The following is a 27,640-nucleotide window of genomic DNA, read 5'->3' as shown; positions in this document are numbered from 1 at the left end:
ACCTACATTTACGGCCTCATCTAGAGCATCTTACAGTTATCTCATTTATCTCCACTTTACAACGTGGTGTGCTTTCACTTGGAGCGTGTGAACATGGGTTGCCACTATTCACATGAAGTGCATGGACATTTTCAACTGGAATCCCTGGACACATTCATGTAGACTGCATGGACAAACCTTGATGTGGAACGCTTGGATGCGCACATGGAATGCACCTTATGAGTGGAATGGCATAGACACTTTTATGTAGAATGCATGCAAAATCGCATATGGAAGGCCTGGACAGTTGGTTGACACTTGCACTTAAAATGCATGCCCACTTGCATGCACGCTGACACCATGTTGCATTTGGGTGTACCTGACGAAGTGGCCCTGTCCTCTGCACATTGTGCCAAGGTGAAGCCTTCACTCCCTCACTTCACACTAAACTAAACCTCGTTAGAAAGATGTCCCTTGAGCAGGAAGATAGACTGTACAGTTAAATCTTATTACTCATTTCATTAACAATCATATCCGTAAAACATTGTGTCTAATCTTATAAGCGTTATTTATTTATTTGTTTCCTATTGGCCCACACAGCGCTTAGTGTCCGCTGAGGAGTTTGGAGGGGTGGAGCGCGCGAGCGCGCGCGCGCAGCCGAGCCGAGCGGAGAGCAGCGCGCCGTTCTGTATGACAGAGAGCGCGAGAGCCTGTGCGCGCGGCACTCACAAGCAGCCCGGCGCGTGCCACAAGCGTTTTAACGGCTTTTTAACCCGGGGGAGAAAAAAAAAACCCGCGGAGTCGCTACTCGGCCACTGCTGACAGAACCGAGCGGAACCGAGAAAAACGCGGATGAATGAGACACAGGTACGTAGCGTTTGGACATTTCTTTTTTCTTTTCTTTCGTTCTTGAAAACGGCGTCTAACGTTACCAATAATAACCGGCTTGTTCTTTTTTACTCTTGGAAACCTGAAAAAATGGGAAATATTAATGGGGAAAAATAGGAGGCAGTCGGGTAAAGTAAATAGTGGCTTACAAAACGTGTGTTAAACACTGAGGCTAGGTAATATAATATTAAAAGAGCCGGACAGAATACTTGAGCGGTATATAAATGCTGTAAATGGATCTTTAGCCAAAAATGTGTGTCCACTTTTTATTGCTAGTCGACTTGTTTGGTGTGTTTTGGTGACGGAGTCTTAATTCCCAACCTGTTACTGAGCTCTAACACTGTCAGAAACAAAGGCACCACACTTTACTTTTTCACTCTGGTGCTCCCTTTATGAGTTTCTTATACCTGGGAAGGTGTATGTGATAGAGCTTTGATTGATATATGTAAATGTTTACAATTATGCACAGTTGAATATATATATATAAAGATTGTGGTACCCTTGGATGGTACCACCCTAGTGACAAGTGCAGTTTCAGTAGCTTTGCTTCAGAGAGCTTATAGTATAGTAATAAACACTGGTTACAGGATACCATCAATAAACCGATTGATACAATAAACCAAAATTATGTAAAGTTTAAAAATCTGATGCTATTATGGTTCAATTTCATACTAATATTTATTGTAGTATGCTTGAGCATCTCTTGTAGGAAGAAGCCGTAGGCTGTTTGAAGCTCAAGTATCTACAGGTCACTAATCCTTACAAATACAACAGGCTTTTTGCTTAGTGATCACTGTTACAGAGCTGATTGTTTAGTTAAAGATTATATACAAATGCACACCCTGAGTGTGAGACCACATACAGAGGAAAATAATGGTTGCAGGCAAATTGTAATTCAGTCTAACAATGTCTGTGCAACTCTGGTATAATAATGGAGAATACCATGATGCGATTAATAAACGTGGGTTTAAGTTCAAGTACACATTTAGGTCCCTCCCATTTTCCTCCAGTCATCATTCTTTACCTTTTTTTTGTTGTTGTTGCTTGTTAAGCAGCTAGTGACCACCTGTGCAGAGATAAATATAAAGAGACGAGACAGTTCAAGGGAAAACGTCCAGAGGTCCATGTTGAGCTTTAGATGATTTTCAGATGCATCAGATCGCACACAGATGGGTATGATCCAATGTGTGGTGGCAGGTGATGATTGCAGAAGTGTGAGTGTGTGTATGTGTGCATGCTATGGCGATAACGTTGCTATCTTTCATCGCTTTCCATCGTCTTTCCTCTTTTTTCCTGCCCTGTTGGTGACAGCCAGAAAACAGTGGGGTTTTTGTAGACTCGCCAGCATGAGCTCCAAGCCATGCCAGCACAGTGGGAAGAGTGTGTAACACAGTCTACTCCGCATGAAACCACTCTGTACTGGACCGTCAAGAAACACATTACACTCACACGCACACACACAGACGTGCACACACACTCACATGCACAAAAGCCTTCAATGAAGGGTCACACACTTGAATGTCAGCTTCATTTATGCAGGAACTGCGTCATCTCACGGTAGTAATAAAGTGTGACTTTTTACATGAGGATTTGTCAAAGTATCAGGATTTCTTTAAACACTTTAACTGCTATTATACACTACTAAGCCTTTTTACTGTGCAAATGTGATTTCTCGATTACTTGAAGCGTAATTACAGCAGATCAGCTGTAATTAAGGTGATAGGATAAACTGCCTGAAATCTATTACTTGCCTTCCTACACAAACACAGTATGAGGTCCTTTTCTTTGACATATATAAACATGTGTAAATAATTGTATTCAAACCCCTAGCTCTAAACCTGACCTCAACAATAGTATACCAACAAGTATACCTCTTTTACTTTTAAAGCATCATTTTTTAAGAAGCATTTTTCCTCACGAGGCTAGAAACAATATCCCCATCATTTACAATCTGTGCCCTTTCACTCTATTCTGAACTCTTTATACACATAATATGGCTATTCTGTACATAACACTGAAAATTACAGAGTGAAATGACTGTTTCGGAGTAAAAACCAGACCCACTGACATTGAATGGCCTCAGTCAAGGATTTTACAGTCTTGGTCTTAATAATCTGTTCTGTGGTCAGCAGCTGCAGCTGTGTTTAATTCACAGCTCGATTCTGACCGAGTGATGTGTGCGTCACGGGTCAGTCTGCGCTCAGCAGCATGATAAAAATACTGCATCCACAATACTGTGTGGATTACAGCGGAAATCTCTCTCTCTTTTTCTCACACACAAAGAGCTAGCCTGCCTTGGAGATGACACTTAAACAAAAGCATTTATGGCCAGCAAAAATACACAGCTGCAGCACAATGCAAATACGGTCATTATGCAACTGGACTTTATAGACGTTTCATCGAGACTCTCTATTTACAAAGTAATCCGGGTTAAAAATTGAGCACGTCTGGAAAGCTGGACCAAAGGAGAACCTGGTCATGATATTAATAACTTTGGGACAATTATTTAACACCAATCTGATACTCAGGCTTGGACAGGATATTAGGAGGGGGGGAATTAGGATCCAATTCTGCAAAAGATACAGCTAGAATAATCAGAGAATTGCATGTAGCACAACAGCATAAAGCAGGTTAAAGTAATTCACATGTTAAAAGTAGCCATGTGGCACAACATTAACAACAAACAGTGAGCTATTCAGCAAAGCGTATGTGTGGGAGTTTCTCTCATATCAGCTGCGTGGTAATACGTCACATTAAATGGCCCTTTTTTTGAGCTGGAAAGGTTTAGACTAAAAATGTTTTTTTCTATGCTTGTCTAGTATTTACATGTTTTTATATTTATTTATATATGCCATATAAACAAAATTTTTTAAGTGAATTACTAAGTATATTAGATCTTAGTAGTTTGAAAGAACAAAAAAGATTATGTATCAATATCGAATGATACTCAAAGTATCACGAAATGTAAATTATCATCCTAGCTCTAAAATTTAACTTTTCTCTCCTGATGAATACTGCATGAGGATTATGTGGAAAACTGTTAGAGTACTGTCTATTACAACTGTATAAAAGCACACACAAACACACACACACACACACACACACACACACACACACACACACACACACACACACACACACACAAAGGCCTCTCTAGAGAAGACTCCACTCCAACACAACAATGAGTGGTTCTGTCTCATCTTCTGCCAGTTCAAGGTTGTCATAGACACCATGAGATGTGCATCAGCCTCGTCCATTAATCACTGCAGCCATTTTATTCATTGTCACCGAGTGATTTATTTCAGTCAAATCAAACATTCTTCTGTTATGCACAGATTTTGGACTGAACGCCGTTTGTGCTGGACAGTGAACAGAAAAGCTGTGTTGTTCATGAGCACAGGAACTGAAGAGCAACCGTATGGCACTAAACCGCAGCTCAAAGAATTTCTTACAATACTGCTGTTCGGATGACGGAATATCCCAGAAGCTATCCTATGAACTGCCTCACTATGTTTCAATGGCTGTGGAAAAGTGAAAGTTGCCTGAAATCCATCTCTGCTTAGGAGATTTCTTTAAGGCTTCAACACATGCAAAAATGGGACAGTCTATACAAATCAGCTCGTGGTCAGGGTCTTGAACATTTGTTTTTTTCACACAAAGTAGTCTTAAGGCTTGACTTTGTTTAGAAAGGCTGGACAAGTGTAACTTCAACAGACCTTTGTATATTTAGTAAACAGGGTTCAGGTTTTATAAAGTGTTTCTGTTGATGTAAATGCTGTAAGGTAAAAAAGAAAGAATTCTAAGAATTATGAATGAGCATTTTATATATTTAAAGATAAATTGCATGCAGCCATAAAAGCGCTTTTCTGAAATGCTGAAAAGTACATTTCAGCAAAAAATAGCAAATAGCGACCGACAAAAAAAGTCTGAACATTTTTTATGAATTTGCTAAACTGAAATTTTAATTTATATATATATATATATATATATATATATATATATATATATATATATATATATATAATGTGTGTGTGTATTTATATATATATATATATATATATAATGATCAATATCTAACAAGGATTTTTTTGATGAAAAATGCAGCCAGCGGTATGTCTGTGATAATAATAGAGGTTGACCGATATGGGTTTTTCTCTGGCCGATTCCGATATTTAGAAATCAGGGCAGCGAATGGCCGATATATGACATATTTTTGGCGGATATATGACACCGTTTTTTTATGCTAATTTTCTTTCCCCCTTCATTTCATTAAATCTTACAGTTAAGTAATAAGACATGATATGGAAAATTAAACATTTATTGAACAACACAAGCCAGTACACGTGTTTGCTGGTTTTGGTACCCGTGCCTACCTGTAACCTAAACTATAGCTGGTTGAAGGCTCGCTACAAATATTATTCTCATTCTCTCTAAAAGTAGCATCATTTATAATCAATGAAGTATATAAGGCTAGATTAAGAATGAAGAATAAAATGCCTGGGATACATCAATCCAGCGGTCAGACATCGGGTGGGTTTTGAACGTCAGTCGGCTTTAGTTTTTGCGGTATGTTCTCTAGTCAGATGGCATCAGCTGTTTTTCGCCTGATTCTTAATGTTGAATCGGCGGCAGAGTTTTTCGGTGACGCGAAAGAAAACAATGACAGAGTAAAGAGGGAACGCACAGATAATTATCATTATTGCTCGTCTTTGCAACTTAGCACACATTATTGAAAAAAGCTACATTGATCAGTTAATAATGATCACAGCAGGTGTAAATGCTGCTTGCTTTATATATTCACAGTTGTAGTTTTTCCAGTTTCCCTGTTTGGAATGCGTAATACAGACTACTGCCCCCTGTTGGTGGAATGCAATCGCAGAACGTACACACACACACGGTTTGGTGTGTCCCATGCGCCTAGTTTGCAGATCGATCGATCGATTGACCTCTAGATAATAATATTGTTAAATAGGTATGCATGATAACGGATAAATTCTTAATACATTATATATATTATCATTATATGATATTTAATTTGACTGACATTGACAAACATGAACAATTTGCTATGTAACCAATTTGAGATGTGTAAGGTTTAAAACACGCACGAGTGCACATTTTGATAAAATCTTTTAGAAAAAACAATCTGTCTCTCACAATAGCAATATAATCATACAGAATGTCTCTCATTTTGAGTATTTGAATCTAATTAATATATTAAGAGTTTTACGAAAGCAGAGTATGCATTGCCATAGCTCAAATCTGTTCAAATGTGTTTACATCGTGGATGCATGACTGACACCTACAATCACAGCATTACCTCTTGCATCATTACAGTGAACATTAGGACATTCATTAGCAGAGTAATAAAAGTCATTGCTTTGTGGTTTTTGGTCGTCTGCAAGTTTGTAAGTAATAAAAAGCATGTTTTTGTGATGTGGCCTGACCCATATGGAAATTTATTATTTTTATTAACAGGCTGCTCAGCAATGTTAAGCACAATAAATGTTTTTATTAATTCATTAAAGCATAAATAAAGACATGTATTTAACTGTTGTATGGTGGATACTCTACACAATCCAATAATTTACAGCTTTATTTTTTAAGTGTTTTTGTTTAACATGGAGAAATATAGAATTGTTAATGTAAAGTTTGACGTTTATGCAAGCTGTTTCAGGTGTCGGTGCTTTGCTTTACAGATTTTCCTATCATTTTTCAGGACAGAGGAGATGCTTTGTGGTAGCATTGTAAAATGTTAAACTATGTTGTTTTGTCTAATTCAGTTGAAGAGATTTCGAGAAGCTGATGAGGGAAGGTCCATTTATAATTGTTACAATGTCAGCGATAACAGGAACATGTCTTGCAGATGTTTCGCAACATTAAATGTAGCTTTAAACTGTTAGAAAGTGCAGTGCGTTGTTCATGGATATCTTAATTGGAATCTTTGGCAAATTGCTAAGGAACACTTTGAACTGTGCTGGCATCAGGCCATATCACACCACGTTAGTGTGCATTATATTTGTATAACAGCATTGTGTGTTGTCTGATACTCAGTCTGTTTAAGCAACTCTGCATGAATCTCAGCATGTGCATTTTAACAAACAATTGTACAGTTTAACAGACACATTCCTGCTCAAGCGGGTTTTCATCTGTGCTTGGGGAACTCAAACTGATACTGCTAAATGTAATGTAGGCAGGAATACACAAATGCACATGTACCGTCTCCATCTCACACACATACACCACTTTGTGCCTAGTAGTTTGGCTCTAATTGAGCTATGAAAAAAATACAAAGGCCTTCCAGAGGAAGACTAATAGTAAGCTTAGTAGAGAATGTGTTATTGAACATGGGCAGTTCCACATGATGATCTTTTAGCAGGACACCTTTACCATTTAGGCAGCTATGTTCACTGACCTAAATGCAAAAGGCTGCTCTATTTAAACAGGGACATGTTTTAAAGTGTGTAGAACAGTGATCTCTAACCTTCTCCTGTAGATCTACCTTCCTGCAGAATTTAGCTCCAACTCTAATCCAGCTGAGCTTGATCCGGCTAATCCACTAGACTGATTATCTCGAGCTGTTGTGTTGGATTAGGGCCTAAAGTGAATTCTGTAGAAATGTAGATAATCAGGGAAGAGGCTGGTGATCTGGTATTTGATGACCTCAAGGGTTTTTCATTGTAAATATGAAGCAGACAAGAAATTCATCATTGCAGGGCCAGATATTTTTCTCTCGCTCCAAATTTCTTTAGAGTGTCCATGTGCTTTGCTTGTGTTTATCTGGGCACTCGTGTCTGCTGTTCATGAGCACTTTTGGAAAGAGCCAGAAGAGTTGTGCGAGTGTGTGTGTATGTGTGTGTGTGTGTGTTGTACTAGAAGACAGAGTGTGGAAAGCTGTGAAGAATCCAGTGCTTAAATTGCCTATTTATTTCCAGACACTGCATCATTTACACAGCTACAGAGGGAGCAAGTGAAGCAGAGAAAGAAAAAAGGGGAGAAGTGAATCTGGCGGCTTGGAAGGGATAAAACGTAAAAACAAAGAAAACACAGTGGTTTGTCTCAGCAGAGAAAGAGAGATTATTAGAATGATTAGGATCCTTGGCTTTTGATAACCTTGGATTTTGCTAGCAATTGTCAAATTGTTCATCCATGACTCCAATCAAAGACAGAAAAATTTGGACATGACATGCAGAAAAGACGGTTACAATAAAAGCAGGAGATGAGTTCAAACGTAATCCAACTAAACTGACATGAATGGAGAAAAGAGGAAAAAGGGGTGAAAAGACTAGAACAGAGCTGACAGGATGCAATTCCTGTTTATAGCATTTGCCAGTTCATTAGAGAGCATGAGAGAGCAAGAAAGAGACATGGGGAGAGAAGGGGAGGGGAGGGGGGGTGGAGGGTTGCAGGAGAGGTAAAGCATAAATTATTTTAAAAAACACTGCATCAAATTTAATAGGCCACATTTATACAGTGTTGTGTAAGGTGTGCAAATCTCAGGTGTGTGTGCAGGAAAGAGGCAGATGCTGTTAGAAAAGGAAGAAAGGCTGAACAAAAAGCGAGTAAGAGGGAAAAAAAAAGAGTAAATGGTTGAGTAAAAGAGATAGTTTGAACTGGAGATAGTCTGACAGCGTGACAATTATTCTAGGCTGAGTGTAACTGTGAGGAGATTGGATTCAGAGCCATTTGATTTGCTACATACAAGGCATCACACACAAACACGCACACGCACACAAACACGCACACAAACACACGCACACCCATGTGTACACCTGTGCTCAATTCCTTTGATTCATGTCCAACACAAGTGTTCATGCATTTTTAAACACTAATAGATATCTGGCTGCATTAATCATATTACAGTGTAAAAGAACAGACACATATTTTATATCAGGATGTATATATAAAAACAACACACACACACACACAGAAATATATATATATATATATATATATATATATATATATATATATATATATATATATATATATATAGTACAGACCAAAAGTTTGGACACACCTTCTCATTCAAAGAGTTTTCTTTATTTTCATGACTATGAAAATTGTAGAGTCACACTGAAGGCATCAAGGGCTATTTGACCAAGAAGGAGAGTGATGGGGTGCTGCGCCAGATGACCTGGCCTCCACAGTCACTGGACCTGAACCCAATCGAGATGGTTTAGGGGTGAGCTGGACCGCAGAGTGAAGGCAAAAGGGCCAACAAGGGCCAAGCATCTCTCGGGGAACTCCTTCAAGACTGTTGGAAGACCATTTCAGGTGACTACCTCTTGAAGCTCATCGTGAAAAGGCCAAGAGTGTGCAAAGCAGTAATCAAAGCAAAAGGTGGCTACTTTGAAGAACCTAGAATATGACATTTTTCAGTTGTTTCACACTTTTTTGTTATGTATATAATTCCATATCTAATTCCACATGTGTTAATTCATAGTTTTGATGCCTTCAGTGTGAATCTACAATTTTCATAGTCATGAAAATAAAGAAAACTCTTTGAATGAGAAGGTGTGTCCAAACTTTTGGTCTGTACTGTATGTATATATATATATATATATATATATATATATATATATATATATATATATATATATATATATATGTGTGTGTGTGTGTGTGTGTTTTATATATACATCCTGATGTAAAATGTGTGTCTGTTCTTTTATATATATATATATATATATATAATAGCTATAATATACCTAGGTTAGTATAGTAGTTTGTAATTACCAAAATTATCTATGATTTTTTATTAATTTGTGCATGCGGGTTATGAACTCCATGTTTGTGCTTTAATTTGGTATTTGAAGAAGAATACATATTTGCATTTACTTAGAGTATAATTGTATGCTTAGCATTTCAAAGATCCATTTAATTAATGCAACTAAGGAGGAGCATAATTTTCATTCAAAGTCTGAATAAAATACAGACACAAAATGCACAATATTTAAGAAAAGCCTGTTGGCAAAACAAAATTTAATGATATTCAACATTTCATGATAATGATTTTCTTTTGATCAGCTCTTTTTTTAACAACATGTACCCGGGACTTATTTCTAACTGAATATTGTGAGGCGGTGCTCATATTTGTCTACTCTTTCTACAACTAAAACAGAAATCAGGGTTCAGCTAGAGGTGAAGGAAAAATAATGCATACACTGGTTGAAAGGAGCTGTTGTGTATGGCATGTGTGTGTGTGCGTGTGTGTGTGCATGCTCTTGTGCAGTTATCTCTACATTCGCTACAAAAAAAAAACAATTAATATAGTTTCCTGGAATTTAGAAAAAGTACTTTACAAAAGCAAAGTAAGTCTCCTCTAGGAATCTTTTTGAATGCAGGTACTACAGACCAAACAACCCAAATATACCACACAGCAACTAAGTGTTAAACCTCAGAACACAATGTTTTTCTGAATGCTATAGAATTTTATATATATATTATATAAATTACACACACACACACACACACACACACACACACACACACACACACACACACACACAAACAACAGGTCTTTTCAAAAGACGAAATCAAAATCGAACACAGGATGGGAAAAAAAGCACAGTCTGGCCCCATCTGCTTCAACAAATGAAACACAACACTTTGAGTTCAGCCAAACTGCTAAGAGAAACATGAAAAAATGGCAAGCCGACAGCACCTAGACCAGGCAGCAGAAAAATCGATCCTAAAAACCCACCTTGTTGTGAAGGGGAATGCAAACACACAGCATTGCAACAGTCCAGGTCTCAGGTGGACTGTCTAGTCCATCACATTTAGAGCCAATAACATGATCATCCTCAAAAGCACGCCAGGCTTTGTGTGTTAAAGGGCAGGTCAAACCTTCAGTTTTTGTTTCACATGCTACAAAATCAAGCATGGCTCAGACTCAAGGGAGCCAATTTAGTAATAAAAAAACCCACAGAAAAAAAAGGAATGAAAAGAATCAGTGCATGTATTTGTGTGTGTAGATTAGTGTCCTGTACAGGTTGGAGAGAGAGAAAATTCAAAAGAGGAGTTTGAAGAATGCAGCTGTTTAGAAAAATGGCATAATGAAAAATCTAAATATGGTATGTCTGCTCTTTCTATCCTGTTCACCCTTTACCCTCAACTCTCCTGTTCCCTCGTTCCTTGTCCTCCTCCACTGGCCTGCTCTCTCTCTGTCTGTGGTTGTTCATGCTAAAAAGGCTGCTGTGTGCGGCTCCGCGTTGTGAGGCTGGTCACATCCTTCTGTGTCTGTACATCTCCCACAGATTTTCTCTCCCATTGCTGTGTTATTCTTGATTACCTTTAGCTAATTATCATCAGATTGTACACACACCCACACACACATACAGACACGCACATAGACACACAAATTACTATTCAGAGCCACAGGCAGTTTAAGCTCTGCGCTGCCACCAGGCCGGTGGGAGGGAAAAAAAAACAAAAAAACGCCTGGTTTCCAGACACTTCTCATCAAGGTATTTCGTGGAGAATACCTGACAAAACACTTTGGTGTAGCAATTACATTCTTTCTCCTTCTTCTGAATGGTACATAATTAGACTGGGCCCCGAGGAAAGGTTTGATATAGAAACTCTGAAGCCTCATTAGTTCATGGTCCTGATGTAGAGGATTTTATTAGGAAGAATCAGATTTGAGAAATGTGCCTGTGATATAAGTGGTGCAAAATATTTTCATAAACAAACTGTCTAGAGGCCACCACTCTAGCACTCTAAAGCAGGACCTGGAGGCAGATAGACATGCCCACTCACTCTCTCACTCACTCACACACACACACACACACACACACACACACACACACACACACACACACACACACACTTACATTAAGGCTGTCCCACTAGCCCCAATAAACATACACACACACACACACACCAAATCTGCATACTAGAGCCAAAGGGATACACTGTAAATCATATGAAGTGTTTTATTACCAATCTGATGTGCAAGTAATCAGACATGAACACAAACTACCCTGTCTGTTTACACTGTTCACACGGGTATGTATCACAACACCATTTATCAAGTCCTGCCCTGAATTAATAATGAACTAGATCTGCTGCAGAATAATTATTTCATGATGTACTTTAGTAATATTTTATGACAAAGCAGTGTGAGGGATCATTAAGTTTTCATGTTCCTTCATGAACTTAAAACTACAAGCAAGTGTGCAAGCTTTTGTGTGTGTGTGTGTGTGTGTGTGTGTGTGTGTGTGTGTGTGTGTGTGTGTGTGTGCGCGTGTGTGAAGAATTTAGACTATACATTGTGTTTAAACCCTACTTGGCCTAACAGTAATTTTTGCCTACAAATTTCATTGCAATGGATTCATCAATCTTCCTTTTCCCTTTCCTTTTCCATCTGGCTCTCGCTCACTCTCACTCTCTCACTCACTCAGTCAGTAAATGAGAAATTGAAAGGCAGAGATGGAGAGGGTTACGTGCACAGGTTGGTTAAATGGTTTTTCTCCCCTCAAACACACACACACACATACACACACAGGCTATGCTAACATATAAGCACACAGAGAACATTAATCGTATCTTCTCCATTTAAAATTTTCTAGAAAATAGTTTTCAATACTCAGACAGGACAAGCTGTGCTCTATAACATATTGAATTGTTCCAAACAGTTCCATAAGCCCCAAGGTCCTTTTCTAAGTGCAAATTTTGCTGACATCACTGATCACATGTGATCAAGTGCACATTGGTGTAAAAATTTACATTTGGAAAAGTCCCCAAGACCCAAATTACAATCTGGCTGTGTTCACCATGTCTCACTATTCAGTGATACCAGTAGAAAGTACAGTCATTACTCAAAAGATAAAATGCAAATTTTAAGGAATTTGGTTACAATGTGATTATATTAAATAGATTTTTTGTTTGACATTAATAAAGTTTCTAAAACTTTTACCACAGACACGTTGATAAAAGGTCACACTGACAACCTTAAACAATGTACCATATAAAAATCAGCTGCATGCAGCATCTCTAAATAAACTGATTAGTTTAGTTTATGATTACTTGAGTTATTTTAAAGGATTTCTTTACATAAGCAGTTTTACTTGTCCTGCTTCATAACAATTATATTAATTATGAATTTAACGTTAGGACTAACTTTATTTGTCTATCTTTCATCACATCGTTGCTGTTAACATCACTTTTTTCACAATAAAACCCGACTACAGTGAACAGTCCTCAAATATAATTGCAGGTTTTGAGTAATAGACTGGTACTGAGACTGCTGTTAAGTCTGCTTTGATGCATGAATTACACATTAAAAAGCACAATCCACACAGTGGGCACATCTCAGCATGCTTTTAAAGAAATAGGACACCCTACACATGTTAAAACAAAGACTGCAAGGACAGCAGTAATCATGGGGCGATACATAGTGAATAACGGTGACGCTCTCAGTTTGTTATGTACAGTCGTATCAACAGCAGCCGTGACAATACTCTGATGAATCTAATCATCAAATTTTAGCTAACATTCTCTCTTAATAAAAGAGATAGAGAGGAGAAAAAAATTAGAAGGACAAAAGGAAAGTTAGCAAAAAAGCAAGGGTGGGCTCTTATAAAAGAGAAAATAAGCACAAAAATGTGTGCGAAGCAAAAGTGTCTGGACACGAACAGCAGAGTGTAATGTGTAAAAAAAGGCGTATAAAACAAACAGCCGAAATCGCATCTTATGTTCTGAAGTTTATTTTCTAAATATCAACCTATCAAGTACATGCTGTTCCCTCCGTGTGCACCGACAACCAGCATGGATTTACTAAAAATCCCCAAATCCATTATTGATTTTAATTAACCCACACATTCATTATTACCTCAGTGAATCATTCTGTTTGAATTAACTGTGTGGTGGAAATGTACACCGTCTCCCAATGCAGGTCAGTACTGCTCTCCAGTGATCCATTTCCACCCGGCTCGCTCTGTATTGCTCGCACTGTGTCCCACATGTCAGGAATATTGTTTTGAACACTGCATCTCTGACTGATGCATAGAAGAACCATTAGATTGGTTCTGGGCCCTGGGAGAGACTTTAAAAAATACCAACTCTTTCACAACATAGCCACATGATAGGATTGGGAAATACATCATAGTGTTGCAACGAAAGATAATATTCACTAGTGTAAAACTCAGGCTCCCGTAATGACCACTGTGGTAATATAAACACAAAACAATCGAATATTTCCAGAATACAATTTTAGACACATGCAATGAATTTACAGTGGTATCTGTAAATGTTAAGAGGGAAAGCAAATCTTTTGTTGTGCTGTTGCATATTGAGGCAAACTGTATAGAGATACATAATGCCATCCAGTTCCTCAACCCAGCGAAGTGACCCAGTTAATATGAATATTGTGTTTAAGGCTGGGTTGTAGCCATCACTAAAAGAGATTTTCCACTATATTCTGCATGCTGAATCCCCCTCACTCTCCAGTTTTCAAAGCTGCCATTTTGTCAAGAATATTTTCTGGAGGATGTGGGGTTTTTAAAGTACTGCAGTCAGACTATGAATGTATTTATTCACCGTTGTGACTTGTGTGTTCCCAACAGGTGATGGCTTATCAAAAGTGATGCAAGCAGCAGTTCCATCCATCACTATGTGATATACAATCAGAATGATGACAACACCTCTGGATGAACTGAGACTTCTACTCCAAACATCAACTGCAAGTTCTTTTGGTTTTGGGAGTGGTGACAAACAGTGACTACTTTGACTGGTTATGACTGGAATCTTTTTTCTGGATGGAGTTATCCTTGTCTCTGTGCCTATATTTTACAAGAATCCCACCAGAAATAGCTGTGATGGTCATCGCTCACTGAAGTGACAGGAAATCCAATAAGACTGAAGATTTTACCACAATTTGTCATTACTGAGTAGTGTGACACACACACACACACACACACACACAAAAAAAAACAACTACTAAAGAAAAAAGGACCACAGAATTAATTTGAGAAGGTAAGATGTTTTTCTTATTTGAATATTTAAAAATTTTTTATGTTACTACCAAAATTATCTTTTAGATAGAATTTTACATAAAGCAAGATGAAATTGCTGACAAAGTAGAAGACGAAGAAAGGTGAACAATTAGAGACAAATTCCCTGTACAGATAGAGAACACATATAATCCAAAAGAAAAAGGAAAGATATGACAGACGGCTATAGAATTAGCAGGATATGAAGGCCAGTTAAGAAAATGACCTATGATTAAACCATTTCAATAAAGAGAAAAAGGAAATGAGTTGGAAATAAAGGTGAATAAGCAGGAGTGTAACTAAGCTATTGAGTTTGCATTTGTGAACTGTATTCATTAAGAACGCAGAGTACAATGTCTGGCAAAAAAAAACAGTCGGTCTGCAATTATAAAGCGTGCACGCACACACACACACACACACACACACACACACACACACACACACACACACACACATAACAAATACTAGGGCTTAAAAATTAATTGCATTTGTAATATCACAATATGAAAAAATTTGATTTTCAACCCGAGGCTTGTTTTATTACACTCTCTCACGTGACAAACGAGAGTAAAGCAGTCTGCAGAGGAAGCATCAAGTTGGCATGCTACACTGAACCTTGAGCAGTTGTACAATGACCTCAGGCTTGACAGAACCTGACATTGCATAACTTTATGGTCAAAGAAGAACAGTATGTTTTGTTGGACTATTTTGGCTTAAAAAATCTCTCTCTCTCTCTCTCTCTCTCTCTCTATATATATATATATATACACACACACACACACACACACACACACACACACACACAGGTGCATCTCAATAAATTAGAAGATCAATAAAAAGGATTTATTTTAGTAATTATATACAAAAAGTGAAACATCACACACACATTGATATATTTCAAGTGTTTATTTCTTTACATTTTGATGATTATGGCTTATAGCTAATGAAAAATTCAGTAACTCAATATTGTGAAAAAGTTCTATATTGGAGACCACACTCTAATCAGCTAATTAAATCCAAACACCTGCAAAGGTTTTCTGAGCCTTTAAATGGTGTCTCAGTCTGGTTCAGGCTACACAATCATGGGGGAAAACTGCTGATTTGACACTTGTCCAGAAGACGATCATTTACACCCTGCACATGGAGGGTGAGACTCAAAAGGTCATAACTAAAGAAGCTGCTGTTCACTAAGTGCTGTATCCAAGCACATTAATGGAAAGTTGAACAGAAGGAAAAAATGTGGTAGAAAAAGGTAAAATGAAGCCCCTTCAAGAATTTAGGAAAGATTCACAAAGAGTGGACTGCAGCTAGAGTCAGTGCTTCAAGAGCCACCACATACAGACGTATCTATGGGCTACAACTGATGCATTCCCTGTGTCAAGCCACGTGTCAGAGGTGTCTTACCTGGGCAGAGGACAAAAAGCACTGGACTGTTGCTCAGTGGGCCAAAGTCGTCTTTTCAGATAAAAGGAAAGAAAATTTAGCTTTTCATTTGGAAATCAATTTCTCAGAGTCTGGAAGGAGAGAGGAGAGGCACAGAAACCAAGTTACTTAAGGTTCAGTTTGCAGAGTCAGTGGTGGTTTGGGGAGTCATGTCATCTGCTGGTGTTGGTCCACTGTGTTTTATCAAGTCCAAGGTCAGCACAGCCATCTACTAGGAGGTTTTAGAGCACTTTGTGCTTCCCTCCGCTGACCAGCTTTATGGAGATGCTGATTTCATTTTCCAGAGGATTTGGCACCTGCCCACACTGCCAAAAGCACCAAAAGTTGATTAAATTACTGTGTTGGTGTGCTTGACTGGCCAGCAAATTCACCAGACCTAAACCCCAGAGACCAAAAAATGCAAATGAGCTGAAGGCCACTGTCAAAGAAACCTGGGCTTCCATACCACCTTAGCAGTGCCACAGACTGAACACCTCGATGCCATGCTGAATTAAGGCAGTAATTAAAGCAAAAGGAGCCCCTACCAAGTATTGAGCACATATACAGTAAATTAACATACATTCCAGAAGGCCAACAATTCACTAAAAATGTTTTATTTTTTATTGGTATTATAAAGTATTCAAATATTTTTAGCTTTTGGTGGGTTTTTGTTAAATGTGAGCCACAATCATCGAAATTAAAAGAAATAAACATTTGAAATATATCAGTCTGTGTGATGAATCTATATAATATATGAGTTTCACTTTTTGTATTGAATTACTAAAATAAATCTACTTTTTAATGATATTTATTATATATATACAGTGGAACCCGGTTATCTTGCCCTCGGTTATCTCGACAACCCTATTAAGTCGACGTTTTTGAAGTGGAACCGCCAAATTCTCGCTTTTTCTAAGCATTTTTTATCGTTTATTTTGCCGAACCCTGATATCTCGAGCACAAGGGGGGAAAAATTTGCCATTTAACGTTGGTTATCTCGGTGCAGCCGCAGAAGAACTCGCGGAAGTGGCGGAAAAATCAAGGCTTACAGCGCGGCTTTCGCCTCCCGTTCATCGCATAACATTTAACACTGGGCACTAACTGGGCAAATCAGCTGTGTCCCCCTGCTCAACGTGGGATGAGCAGCAAAAGCATAGAATGAACACCGGCAGGATCGGGGGGAATCCGCGGTGCACTTTGGGAAGAAAAGAGCAGCCGTTGAGAGAGTGCCGGTGGGAAGGCACGTACCGGGATACGCATGCGTGATAACAACGACCGCCGTGAACCAACATATACCAACAATAACGGACAGTGAGAGTGTGGAAGTTTAAATAGGAGCTGGTGATGATGCTAAACGAGCACCTTATGTGCGCAATTGAAGTCGGGAGCTTCAGAGAAAGCGGCCGAGAAAGCACCTGACACGCTGAAGGGGGCCGAAGGGGGCGTGGCAGGTGGATTCCTGACAGATAAACATGTACTGTATGTATTTTTATAGCATGCCTTCATCAAACAAATCGCGGCAACGCTGTTGTGTAAAAAAAACCTTCAAAAACACGTGCATGCACATTCTAATTTATTAAAGCACATCATGTACATAAAGAAATTTCAAGCACGTTAATATATTGCCGCCATTTTTATTTTCATTTATCTCGATCATCGGTTATCTCGATGCTTTTTGGCGACCCCCTAGGACATCGACATAACCGGGTTCCACTGTGTGTATGTATATATATATATATATATATATATATATATATATATATATATATATATATATATATATATATATATATATATACACACAGTACAGACCAAAGTTTGGACACACCTGCTCATTCAAAGAGTTTTCTTTATTTTCATGACTATGAAAATTGTAGTCACACTGAAGGCATCAAAACTATGAATTAACAAATGTGGAATTATATATGGAATTATATACATAACAAAAAAGTGTGAAACAACTAAAAATATGTCATATTCTAGGTTCTTTAAAGTAGCCACCTTTTGCTTAGATTACTGCTTTGCACACTCTTGGCATTCTCTTTTTGCCTACTTTGAAGAACCTACAATATGACATATTTTTAGTTGTTTCACACTTTTTGTTATGTATATAATTCCATATATAATTCCACATTTGTTAATTCATACTTTGGATGCCTTCAGTGTGACTCTACAATTTTCATAGTCATGAAAATAAAGAAAACTCTTTGAATGAGCAGGTGTGTCCAAACTTTTGGTCTGTACTGTATATATCATATATATATATATATATATATATATATATATATATATATATAAACTTTTGGTCTGTACTGTATGTATATATATATATATATACATACAGTACAGACCAAAGTTTATATATATATATATATATATATATATATATATATATATATATATATATGTGTGTGTATACATTTTGATTTTCGTTTATCTCGATCATCGGTTACCTCGATGCTTTTTGGCGACCCCCTAGGACATCGACATAACCGGGTTCCACTGTATGTATGTATGTATGTATGTGTATATATATATATATATATATATATACAGGAGTGCAGAATTATTAGGCAAATGAGTATTTTGACCACATCATCCTCGTTATGCATGTTGTCTTACTCCAAGCTGTATAGGCTGGAAAGCCTACTACCAATTAAGCATATTAGGTGATGTGCATCTCTGTAATGAGAAGGGGTGTGGTCTAATGACATCAACACCCTATATCAGGTGTGCATAATTATTAGGCAACTTCCTTTCCTTTGGCAAAATGGGTCAAAAGAAGGACTTGACAGGCTCAGAAAAGTCAAAAATAGTGAGATATATTGCAGAGGATGCAGCAGTCTTAAAATAGCCAAGCTTCTGAGCGTGATCATCGAACAATCAAGCGTTTCATTCAAAATAGTCGACAGGGTCGCAAGAAGCGTGTGGAAAAACCAAGGCGCAAAATAACTGCCCGTGAACTGAGAAAAGTCAAGCGTGCAGCTGCCAAGATGCCACTTGCCACCAGTTTGGCCATATTTCAGAGCTGCAACATCACTGGGTGCCCAAAAGCACAAGGTGTGCAATACTCAGAGACATGGCCAAGGTAAGAAAGGCAGAAAGTCGACCACCACTGAACAAGACACACAAGCTGAAAGCGTCAAGACTGGGCCAAGAAATATCTCAAGACTGATTTTCTAAGGTTTTATGGACTGATGAAATGAGAGTGAGTCTTGATGGGCCAGATGGATGGGCCCGTGGCTGGATTGGTAAAGGGCAGAGAGCTCCAGTCCGACTCAGGCGCCAGCAAGGTGGAGGTGGAGTACTGGTTTGGGCTGGTATCATCAAAGATGAGCTTGTGGGGCCTTTTCGGGTTGAGGATGGAGTCAAGCTGAACTCCCAGTCCTACTGCCAGTTTCTGGAAGACACCTTCTTCAAGCAGTGGTACAGGAAGAAGTCTGCATCCTTCAAGAAAAACATGATTTTCATGCAGGACAATGCTCCATCACACACGTCCAAGTACTCCACAGCGTGGCTGGCAAGAAAGGGTATAAAAGAAGAAAATCTAATGATATGGCCTCCTTGTTCACCTGATCTGAACCCCATTGAGAACCTGTGGTCCATCATCAAATGTGCGATTTACAAGGAGGAAAACAGTACACCTCTCTGAACAGTGTCTGGGAGGCTGTGGTTGCTGCTGCAATGTTGATGGTGAACAGATCAAAACACTGACAGAATCCATGGATGGCAGGCTTTTGAGTGTCCTTGCAAAGAAAGGTGGCTATATTGGTCACTGATTTGTTTTGTTTGGTTTTGAATGTCAGAAATGTATATTTGTGAATGTTGAGATGTTATATTGGTTTCACTGGTAAAAATAAATAATTGAAATGGGTATGAATTTGTTTTTTGTTAAGTTGCCTAATAATTATGCACAGTAATAGTCACCTGCACACACAGATATCCCCTAAAATAGCTAAAACTAAAACTACTTCCAAAAATATTCAGCTTTGATATTAATGAGTTTTTTGTGTTCATTGAGAACATGGTTGTTGTTCAAATTAAATCCTCAAATAAAATTAATCCTCAAAAATACAACTTGCCTAATAATTCTGCACTCCCTGTATATATATATATATATATATATATATATATATATATATATATATATATATATATATATATATATATATATATATGCACACACACACACACACACACATATATGTTCGGAAAAGAAAATCAGGGAAACTAACATCCTGTCTTCCTGCCCAAATCCAAACACTGAGCCTGGAAAAACAATTTATTTGACCCTAAAAATACCTATATGTATACAAGCTCAGCGAACAATTAAATATGACATTTAAATTGCTCTTCATTTTTTGCCATGAAAAGTGCTTCTTTCATGACCAGTGACGGTCGTAATGGTGATTGCTCTTTTTATCCTGTACTCTTTTTAAATTGGCAACGATGTTTCTGGAGCTGATTTAAGAAAAATTACTTTCTATATATTAATGAAAATGTATTTGATTGGTAAATCACTTTCTTAAAAAGGCCTCCCTTATTTTACCACACCTAATACAAGTGTGTCAATAAGCATAGCAAAACCTTATGCAAAATAAGATCTCACTAGTAATCTTTCTCTTCACTTATCTGTGAAAACCAACTCGATTAGTTTTGCATGTGTGCTAGCTCAGTTCAAAATCTTGTTTTGCATGTAGTTGCTGCCTGAGGCAACAATGTGTGCAGCCAAGGGGCAGCTAACCAACTCCCATCTGGCCTGGCCAACAACACAAACAAGCCCTAGTACACCCCCACGAGAGAGCAGGCAGCAAGAAAGAATGAGGCCCCAACAGAAAACTCAAACACCTTTGCGCTCAAAACATGTAAGAATACAAACAGGTGGTGTTGTGTCACTTTTTTGGTTCCATGAAGAAAAAAATCCTAATAGATAAACTTTCACCAGAACCTTTGATACTGCTTAAAGACAGGCTAAATTTGGATCTAGTGACTGATCCACCCAATTAAACAAAATGCTGAACTGATAAACTTTTTATTAATTAATTGACAAATAAGAATAAGAAACAAATGACAAGTGAAATGATTATGAACATCTGCATGAAAGTAAAATTACAAATCAATTTAACAGGTTGAGAAAAGTTGATGTAATAACTAAAAATGATCAGTATTATAAAAAAAGTATTTTAATAAGTTTAATCATTTTCTATAGTTATTTCCATGTTTGAAAATAATACATTGGGTTTGATAAAAAAAAAAAATATATAAGGCTAGATGCATTTACAGCTTTTCATTATCAGTGCTGTTACTCGCAGTCTGGTAATCATCTGCAACTGAATTACAGAAATGTCTTTATTCAAGAAATTTAAATGGTAAAAAATTAAGTAAGGATAAAGCAGTGCATACTAAACACTTCATGACTGAAACAGATTTTCAAAAATAGAGCCCAATGAAAATCCCAAACCCCATGAAAATCTGTGCACTTTGGTTATAACTGGATGGAGCTTAACATATTGCCCCTATTCATCTATCGTATCTATGAATAAATCTAAGCATACACAAAGTCCACCAGCAGTTTCCTCCATGTTGATCGCTAATGCCAGTGTCAGTCATCCAAGACTTATTTACCACTTTTACACCACTTCATCATCTGCAAAAATTTGCTTCCAATTTGGTCAATTTGGCAGAAAAATCCCGTCATGTAAAACCAATGCAATCTAAGATCAGCCAGCAGGTGATAACGCCTACACAACTCCTCTGCCTTCATATTATCTGTGAAATGATTGACAGCCGTTTGCAATTCAATATTTGTATGGTAGACAATAAAAATAATAAAGGAGAAAAAGGCTCTTGACAAGTAAATAAAGAATTCATGTATTTCTTAGTTATTACTTGATGGGAAAAAAAATCACTTTTATGATTTCTGTAGACTCTTTTTTTCATTATGTCAACTATCCTTTCATCAAATGACTACATATCTGTAATGGTAAGAACACAAACACATCTCAGCTTTCCTGAAGCAGTTTTTATGTTTGGTATATGTAGGCAGAAATGTTGTCACTGGTGTCCTAAATACACAAATTTGTGTGACTGTCACTTATCCTGACCATGTTTTCAGTTGGTGAGTTCATTACTGTTTCTAAATTTTCATCTTCAATCAATATGTTCAATTAGTTAAATAAAACAAGAAAATATTTTTTTTTTGCAATAATTTCCCTAAAGAGCAGACACGATGCTAAATGAAATGTGTAGAAGTCATTTTCATCTTAATTGCAGTGCTATTTTCTCCCAATCTCCCTCTGGTGATGATGAAGGAACACACAAAACTGATGCAGAATATAAAGCAAAGCATTGTCTGCTAGTCAGCAGTTACCCATGGGCTTTTCTTGGGGAGTCTAGAGTATCTCTATGAATAATTCAACTTACTTTGGAAACAATTATGACTGAAAAACAGTTTCCACAAACCGGCATTATTTGTATCAAACATCTGTGGTTTTCCCCTAAATCCGAAATGCATGTATTTATTTCACGCAGAGGTAATGTAAGTGTGCAAGAGTTATCAATTTAATTTAGTCACATAAGGTGGGTCTACAGAGGTGTACTGTCACTAATACATGTCACTGATATCTGATTTCTCTATTTTTCCCACAGGTCTATACCGTGGTTGCAGGGAAGTTTTACTCCAGTTCCAACCAAAAAGGCTTCCACTGGAGTTGTGAAGTTTGCAGGATACTGAAAGACCATGGCAACTGAAAGCGTGATTGAGCTCAGGGACTGGCTGTTCCTGCTTCTACTTTGCCTGACTTTATTGGTGGAAGTGCTGGAATTTGCAGCAGCAACAGCTGCTATAACCGAGGCGGCACTTGGGGAGGCAGAGCTTCAAGGTGATGTTCCATGTCCATCGGCATGCAGATGTGATGATGGCTTTATTTACTGCAATGACCGGGGACTTAGCATCATACCATCTTTACCGTTAACAGCAGCTGTGCTCTATTTACAAAATAATCGCATTGATAATGCTGGCTTACCAACCTCCTTAGAACGGCGAATGACTGTTCAAGTAGTTTATCTATATGACAATGAACTTGATGACTTTCCAACACATCTGCCTCCATCATTACGTGAGCTTCACCTTCAGGACAACAATATACGAACTTTACCCCGTGCAGCTCTAGCACGTTTACCCTTGCTGGAGAAGCTTCACATGGATGATAATTCAATTTCAACTGTAAGCATTGAAGACAAAGCATTTGCAAATAATCCACGACTACGACTTCTTTTCTTGTCACGCAACCACCTTTCAAGTATACCGTCAGGGTTGCCATCATCACTAGAGGAGCTCCGATTGGATGACAATCGAATTTCTACAATTCCAACACATGCATTCAGGGGACTTACCTCACTAAGACGTCTTTTCCTCGATGGGAACTTGTTGGCAAATCAACGTATAGCTGATGACACATTTTCACGACTGGCAAATTTAACAGAACTCTCTTTGGTACGCAACTCTCTCCAGTCACCACCTTTAAACCTTCCTAGCGTACACCTTCTTCGTCTATACCTACAAGAAAATGCTATGACTCACATGCCGAGAGGTTCCCTGGATGGTATGCACAGGCTTCAGAAGCTTGATTTGTCAGGCAACAACCTTACAACCCTTCCTAGGGGTTTGTTTAAAGATTTGGACAGCATCTCTCAGCTACTTCTTCGTGGCAATCCCTGGTATTGTGGCTGCAACCTACGCTGGCTCCATGACTGGTTGCATGTTCGAGGTTCATCAGTAACAGTGAGAGGCCTAACATGCCATGGACCAGAAAAAGTCAGGGGCAAATCACTTAGGGACCTTACAAGTCAAATGGAGCAATGTGAGGCAGCTGTAGATGGACCTGGAGGAGTTGGAGGAGTTGTAGTAGCAGGGGGAGGTGATGTACCTAAAAGAGACAAAGGGAATTCTCCAACTGAAACCCCAACCACAACAACCCTCACACTTCCCCAGGGTTCTCTCTTTACGCTTAGGTCCAGACGACCTGTACACAGATACCCTGATTTGAGACAGGACAATTCTGCAGAAGGTGAAGGTGAAGATGTTGGCAAAACATTGTTGATCAGTGTAAAGCCTTTAACTCCAGAGACAGCTCATATTACGTGGCAAGCTGCTCAACCAGCATCAGCTTTCAGGTTGTCCTGGTTAAGACTAAGCAGTAACCCAGCCATGGGATCTATTACAGAGACACTTGTCCCTGGGGACCGCAGAGAGTATTTACTTACTCAGTTACATCCACGGTCCAGCTATATTATCTGTGTGGTGCCTCTTGTTGTCAGTAAAGGAAGGAGGACAACGTTTACAGGAACAGGGGGGTTAAATGTGAACACTGACTCAGAGCATGAACACCCTGCTTGTGCCAGAACAGAGACAGCAGATCTTCAGCTTCAGCCTAGTGCTGACCAAGGTCAGGGTGATCAAGGAACAGATGAATTAACTGTCTTACCCCTTGCAGGAATTATTGGAGGGGTAACTGCATGTGTTTCCTTGTTCTTAATTTTTGGGATTTTCTGCTGGTATGGACATCGGGCAGGATATCTTACAGCTGATGATCATACGGTCTATGCGCGTGATGTTGTCGGACCCCGTAGTGCTGTCAAGCATTATGATGACTATGTAGAATCTGGCACCATTAAGGACACTTCGATCTTAGAGATCGGAACACCTGGTTTCCAGATGACGCCATTGGCAGCCCAACAACCTCTGCAGCCAAAGGCGAAAGTTGAGGACATGACATTCATTCATACCATCTTTCCCTCAAATAATACAACCCTTTACAGGAGCACTCTAAACCACACAGCAAATCCGAGCTATGGAACCAACCGTGGATACAGAGAAGGTGGAATACCAGATGTAGATTATGCTTACACGTGATAGTCTCTTTATTATCCCTTATCTTTACTGACCATTATCTTTAAGACCAAGTAGCTAAGTAGGGCTTTGTTCATTGTCTTAGGTTCCAAAGTAGGGGTGTGCCAGCTGTGAAGTAGTCTATATATCATCTATAACCATAATAATCTCATAACTTTAAAAAAGCTTGTTTTAAAATTTGAAAATTAAACAGTTAATTCAACAGAACCATAAACATTTTGTAGAAACAACCCTCGGATTCCGAATTGTCTAAAAATCTAGTGAAAAAACAAATTGTGTCCCAAACCACTCAAGGGAGATGCAAAGTTTTCTATGAAACAAAATGACTAAATGTCCTCATTTTCATACACAGTCATTAAGCAGGTTTTCACATGGCACACCCCTAGTCCAATGTACCCTTTGTGCCTCCTTCGGTCTGTTTCCAGTCTGTAAACCGTTACAATTTGGGACAATGATTCCCTGGGTAAAAAAATCTAGAACAACATATAAGTGCCAGTGATACCAGTCTTGGTATTGATATTTAACATTGAAGGTTTGGGGAACTTTTATATTTTTTTTTCATACTTGTTTATTACTTTGATCTATGTCATGTTAAAGGGACATAAAAGTAGCATGAAGTTAATGTTATGTCGAGGAACCAGGTGTGTATAGTTCTAACTTTACTACCTGTACTGTGTATGAGCAATTGAAAATGGGTGCCTTTCATTTGTCGTCAACACCAACATGATGGAAACAAAAACATTTTTTGTTTGTAATTCAGATTATAGGTTTCCACTATTCCCATTACCTCTGTCGCCCTTTTGATTTTTTCGTATTTCTCTTGTATTTTTTTTTTCCATTCTGTGCAATGACTTTGTTCCCAACCTAGAAAGCTGACAGGGGTGATAACGGTTTAAAACGTGTTAGACTTTTTATTTTTAGTGAGAAAATTCTAAAGGGGGGAGGGGGGTGCCAGGAAAGCAGCAAAACAACAGGTTATGGTTTCAGGTTTACTAAGAAATTAGAATTAAAAATACAGTCACTTGCTAAATATTTATTCCATATTAAAAACAATAGCTAAAATGAAGATATTTGAGGTTTTCATATGAGGAGGAGCCTAATCAAAGACAATCATGCGAGTAAGACATCTTTCTCAAACTGACAGGCTGACACAGATAAAGCAGTCAATTTAGTACTAACTTAATCCAAGCTAATTTGAAGGGGATATCGATACAGGACCATTGTCTGGAGGATAACATGAGCACTTAATCCAATAAAGGCCATGAAAAGTGGTCAGTGGACATTTCCATGAGTCTAACAATGTCACCATGAAGAACCACTAGTAATATCCATCCATGCCCTTACGGTACTGACAACAGAAATCAGGGACAAATATAAATATAAAGGTTACAACACTGTGGACCTCTGCAACTTTTGTATAAGTAATGGGGTAAAACACAGGCTTTCTTTTTAAATGGCTAAGGAGAATCCTTTATCCAAGTCATTAGTAGAATCTGGGAACATTGCTTGTAAAGCTGGAGTGTTAGGAATGTCAGCAGAATAGTATATAGTCCCTTTAATTTTCTTGCCTTTTATGATGCATTTTGAAAGTGAAATATCTGAACAAATAGCAAATCTGTCACATTTTCTCTGCAGTAAATAATAAACAGCTTGTTTTTTTAATTAGTATATATATATATATATATATATATATATATATATATATATATATATAAACAAAAATTAAAACAGTTGTATTGAACAGCATTTCTGTGTTCAGTTTGAATTTTAGCATACTGTATTCTTTGTTTTAATTTTTTTATAATAACACTTTGTCCTACACAAGTCATGGGTAGGTACTGATGGATCTTTGCATTTTACAGAAAACCCTCTCAAAAATAAACCCCATTTATGGTACAAGTGTCAGTGAAGCAGGAAAATATTGTGGAGAGAAAGCAAATGGATTGTGTTTAAGAGCAGACATGCCTTCAATCTGAAGTGTGTGGTAATGCCTGTGTAAGCAACACATGGATCAATATCATGTAAGAGGATAGTGTAAGTGTCCCTCTCAAACAAAGAAGGGATTACCATCGGCAGTTCTTGACACAGTTTTATTTATCAGTATGATGTTTACGCAAATCATTCTTGGCTATTTATGATCGACAGTAACTAAACTTTTATAAATCATATGACTATCAGAATCTTAAATGACTGTGTGTGATAAAGAGTGAGGAAAGGGAGAGAGGGAGAGTGTTAAAAAAAACAACAAAAAAAATAAATTTTGAAATTAACACTTTGACTTGAGACAGTCCAATGTTTCCGGCAAGTTCCAAAAGAATAAAAACGGAAAGATTTCATACAAACTCAGCAAGATGCGACAGGAAACATTTGGCCTTGACATTAGCAGAACAGAGCTATACAACGAGCTTCCTGATGATGGTCCCGATGAACAGCATGTCTCCTCTTC

The 27,640-nt window shown here is 38.1% G+C and overlaps 2 protein-coding genes across 5 annotated transcripts in view; one reads left to right on the top strand and one right to left on the bottom strand.

Moving 5' to 3' along the window:
* macrod1 (mono-ADP ribosylhydrolase 1) overlaps positions 1-27,640 on the bottom strand; it is an 89,273-nt gene that overhangs the window by 47,235 nt on the left and 14,398 nt on the right. The gene's annotated exons all lie outside the window — the stretch shown is intronic.
* On the top strand, positions 677-26,847 carry flrt1b (fibronectin leucine rich transmembrane protein 1b). Its single transcript, XM_046848672.1, has 3 exons — positions 677-846; positions 14,436-14,844; positions 22,932-26,847. Exon 3 carries the CDS (start codon positions 23,023-23,025, stop codon positions 25,195-25,197), a length of 2,175 nt encoding a protein of 724 aa, XP_046704628.1. The 5' UTR covers positions 677-846; positions 14,436-14,844; positions 22,932-23,022; the 3' UTR covers positions 25,198-26,847.

Source organism: Silurus meridionalis, chromosome 5 (assembly GCF_014805685.1).
Source record: "Silurus meridionalis isolate SWU-2019-XX chromosome 5, ASM1480568v1, whole genome shotgun sequence".
Lineage (NCBI taxonomy): Eukaryota > Metazoa > Chordata > Actinopteri > Siluriformes > Siluridae > Silurus > Silurus meridionalis.
The sequence above is the reverse complement of the archived record's forward strand: the minus strand, read 5'-3'. Positions and strand labels throughout refer to the sequence as shown.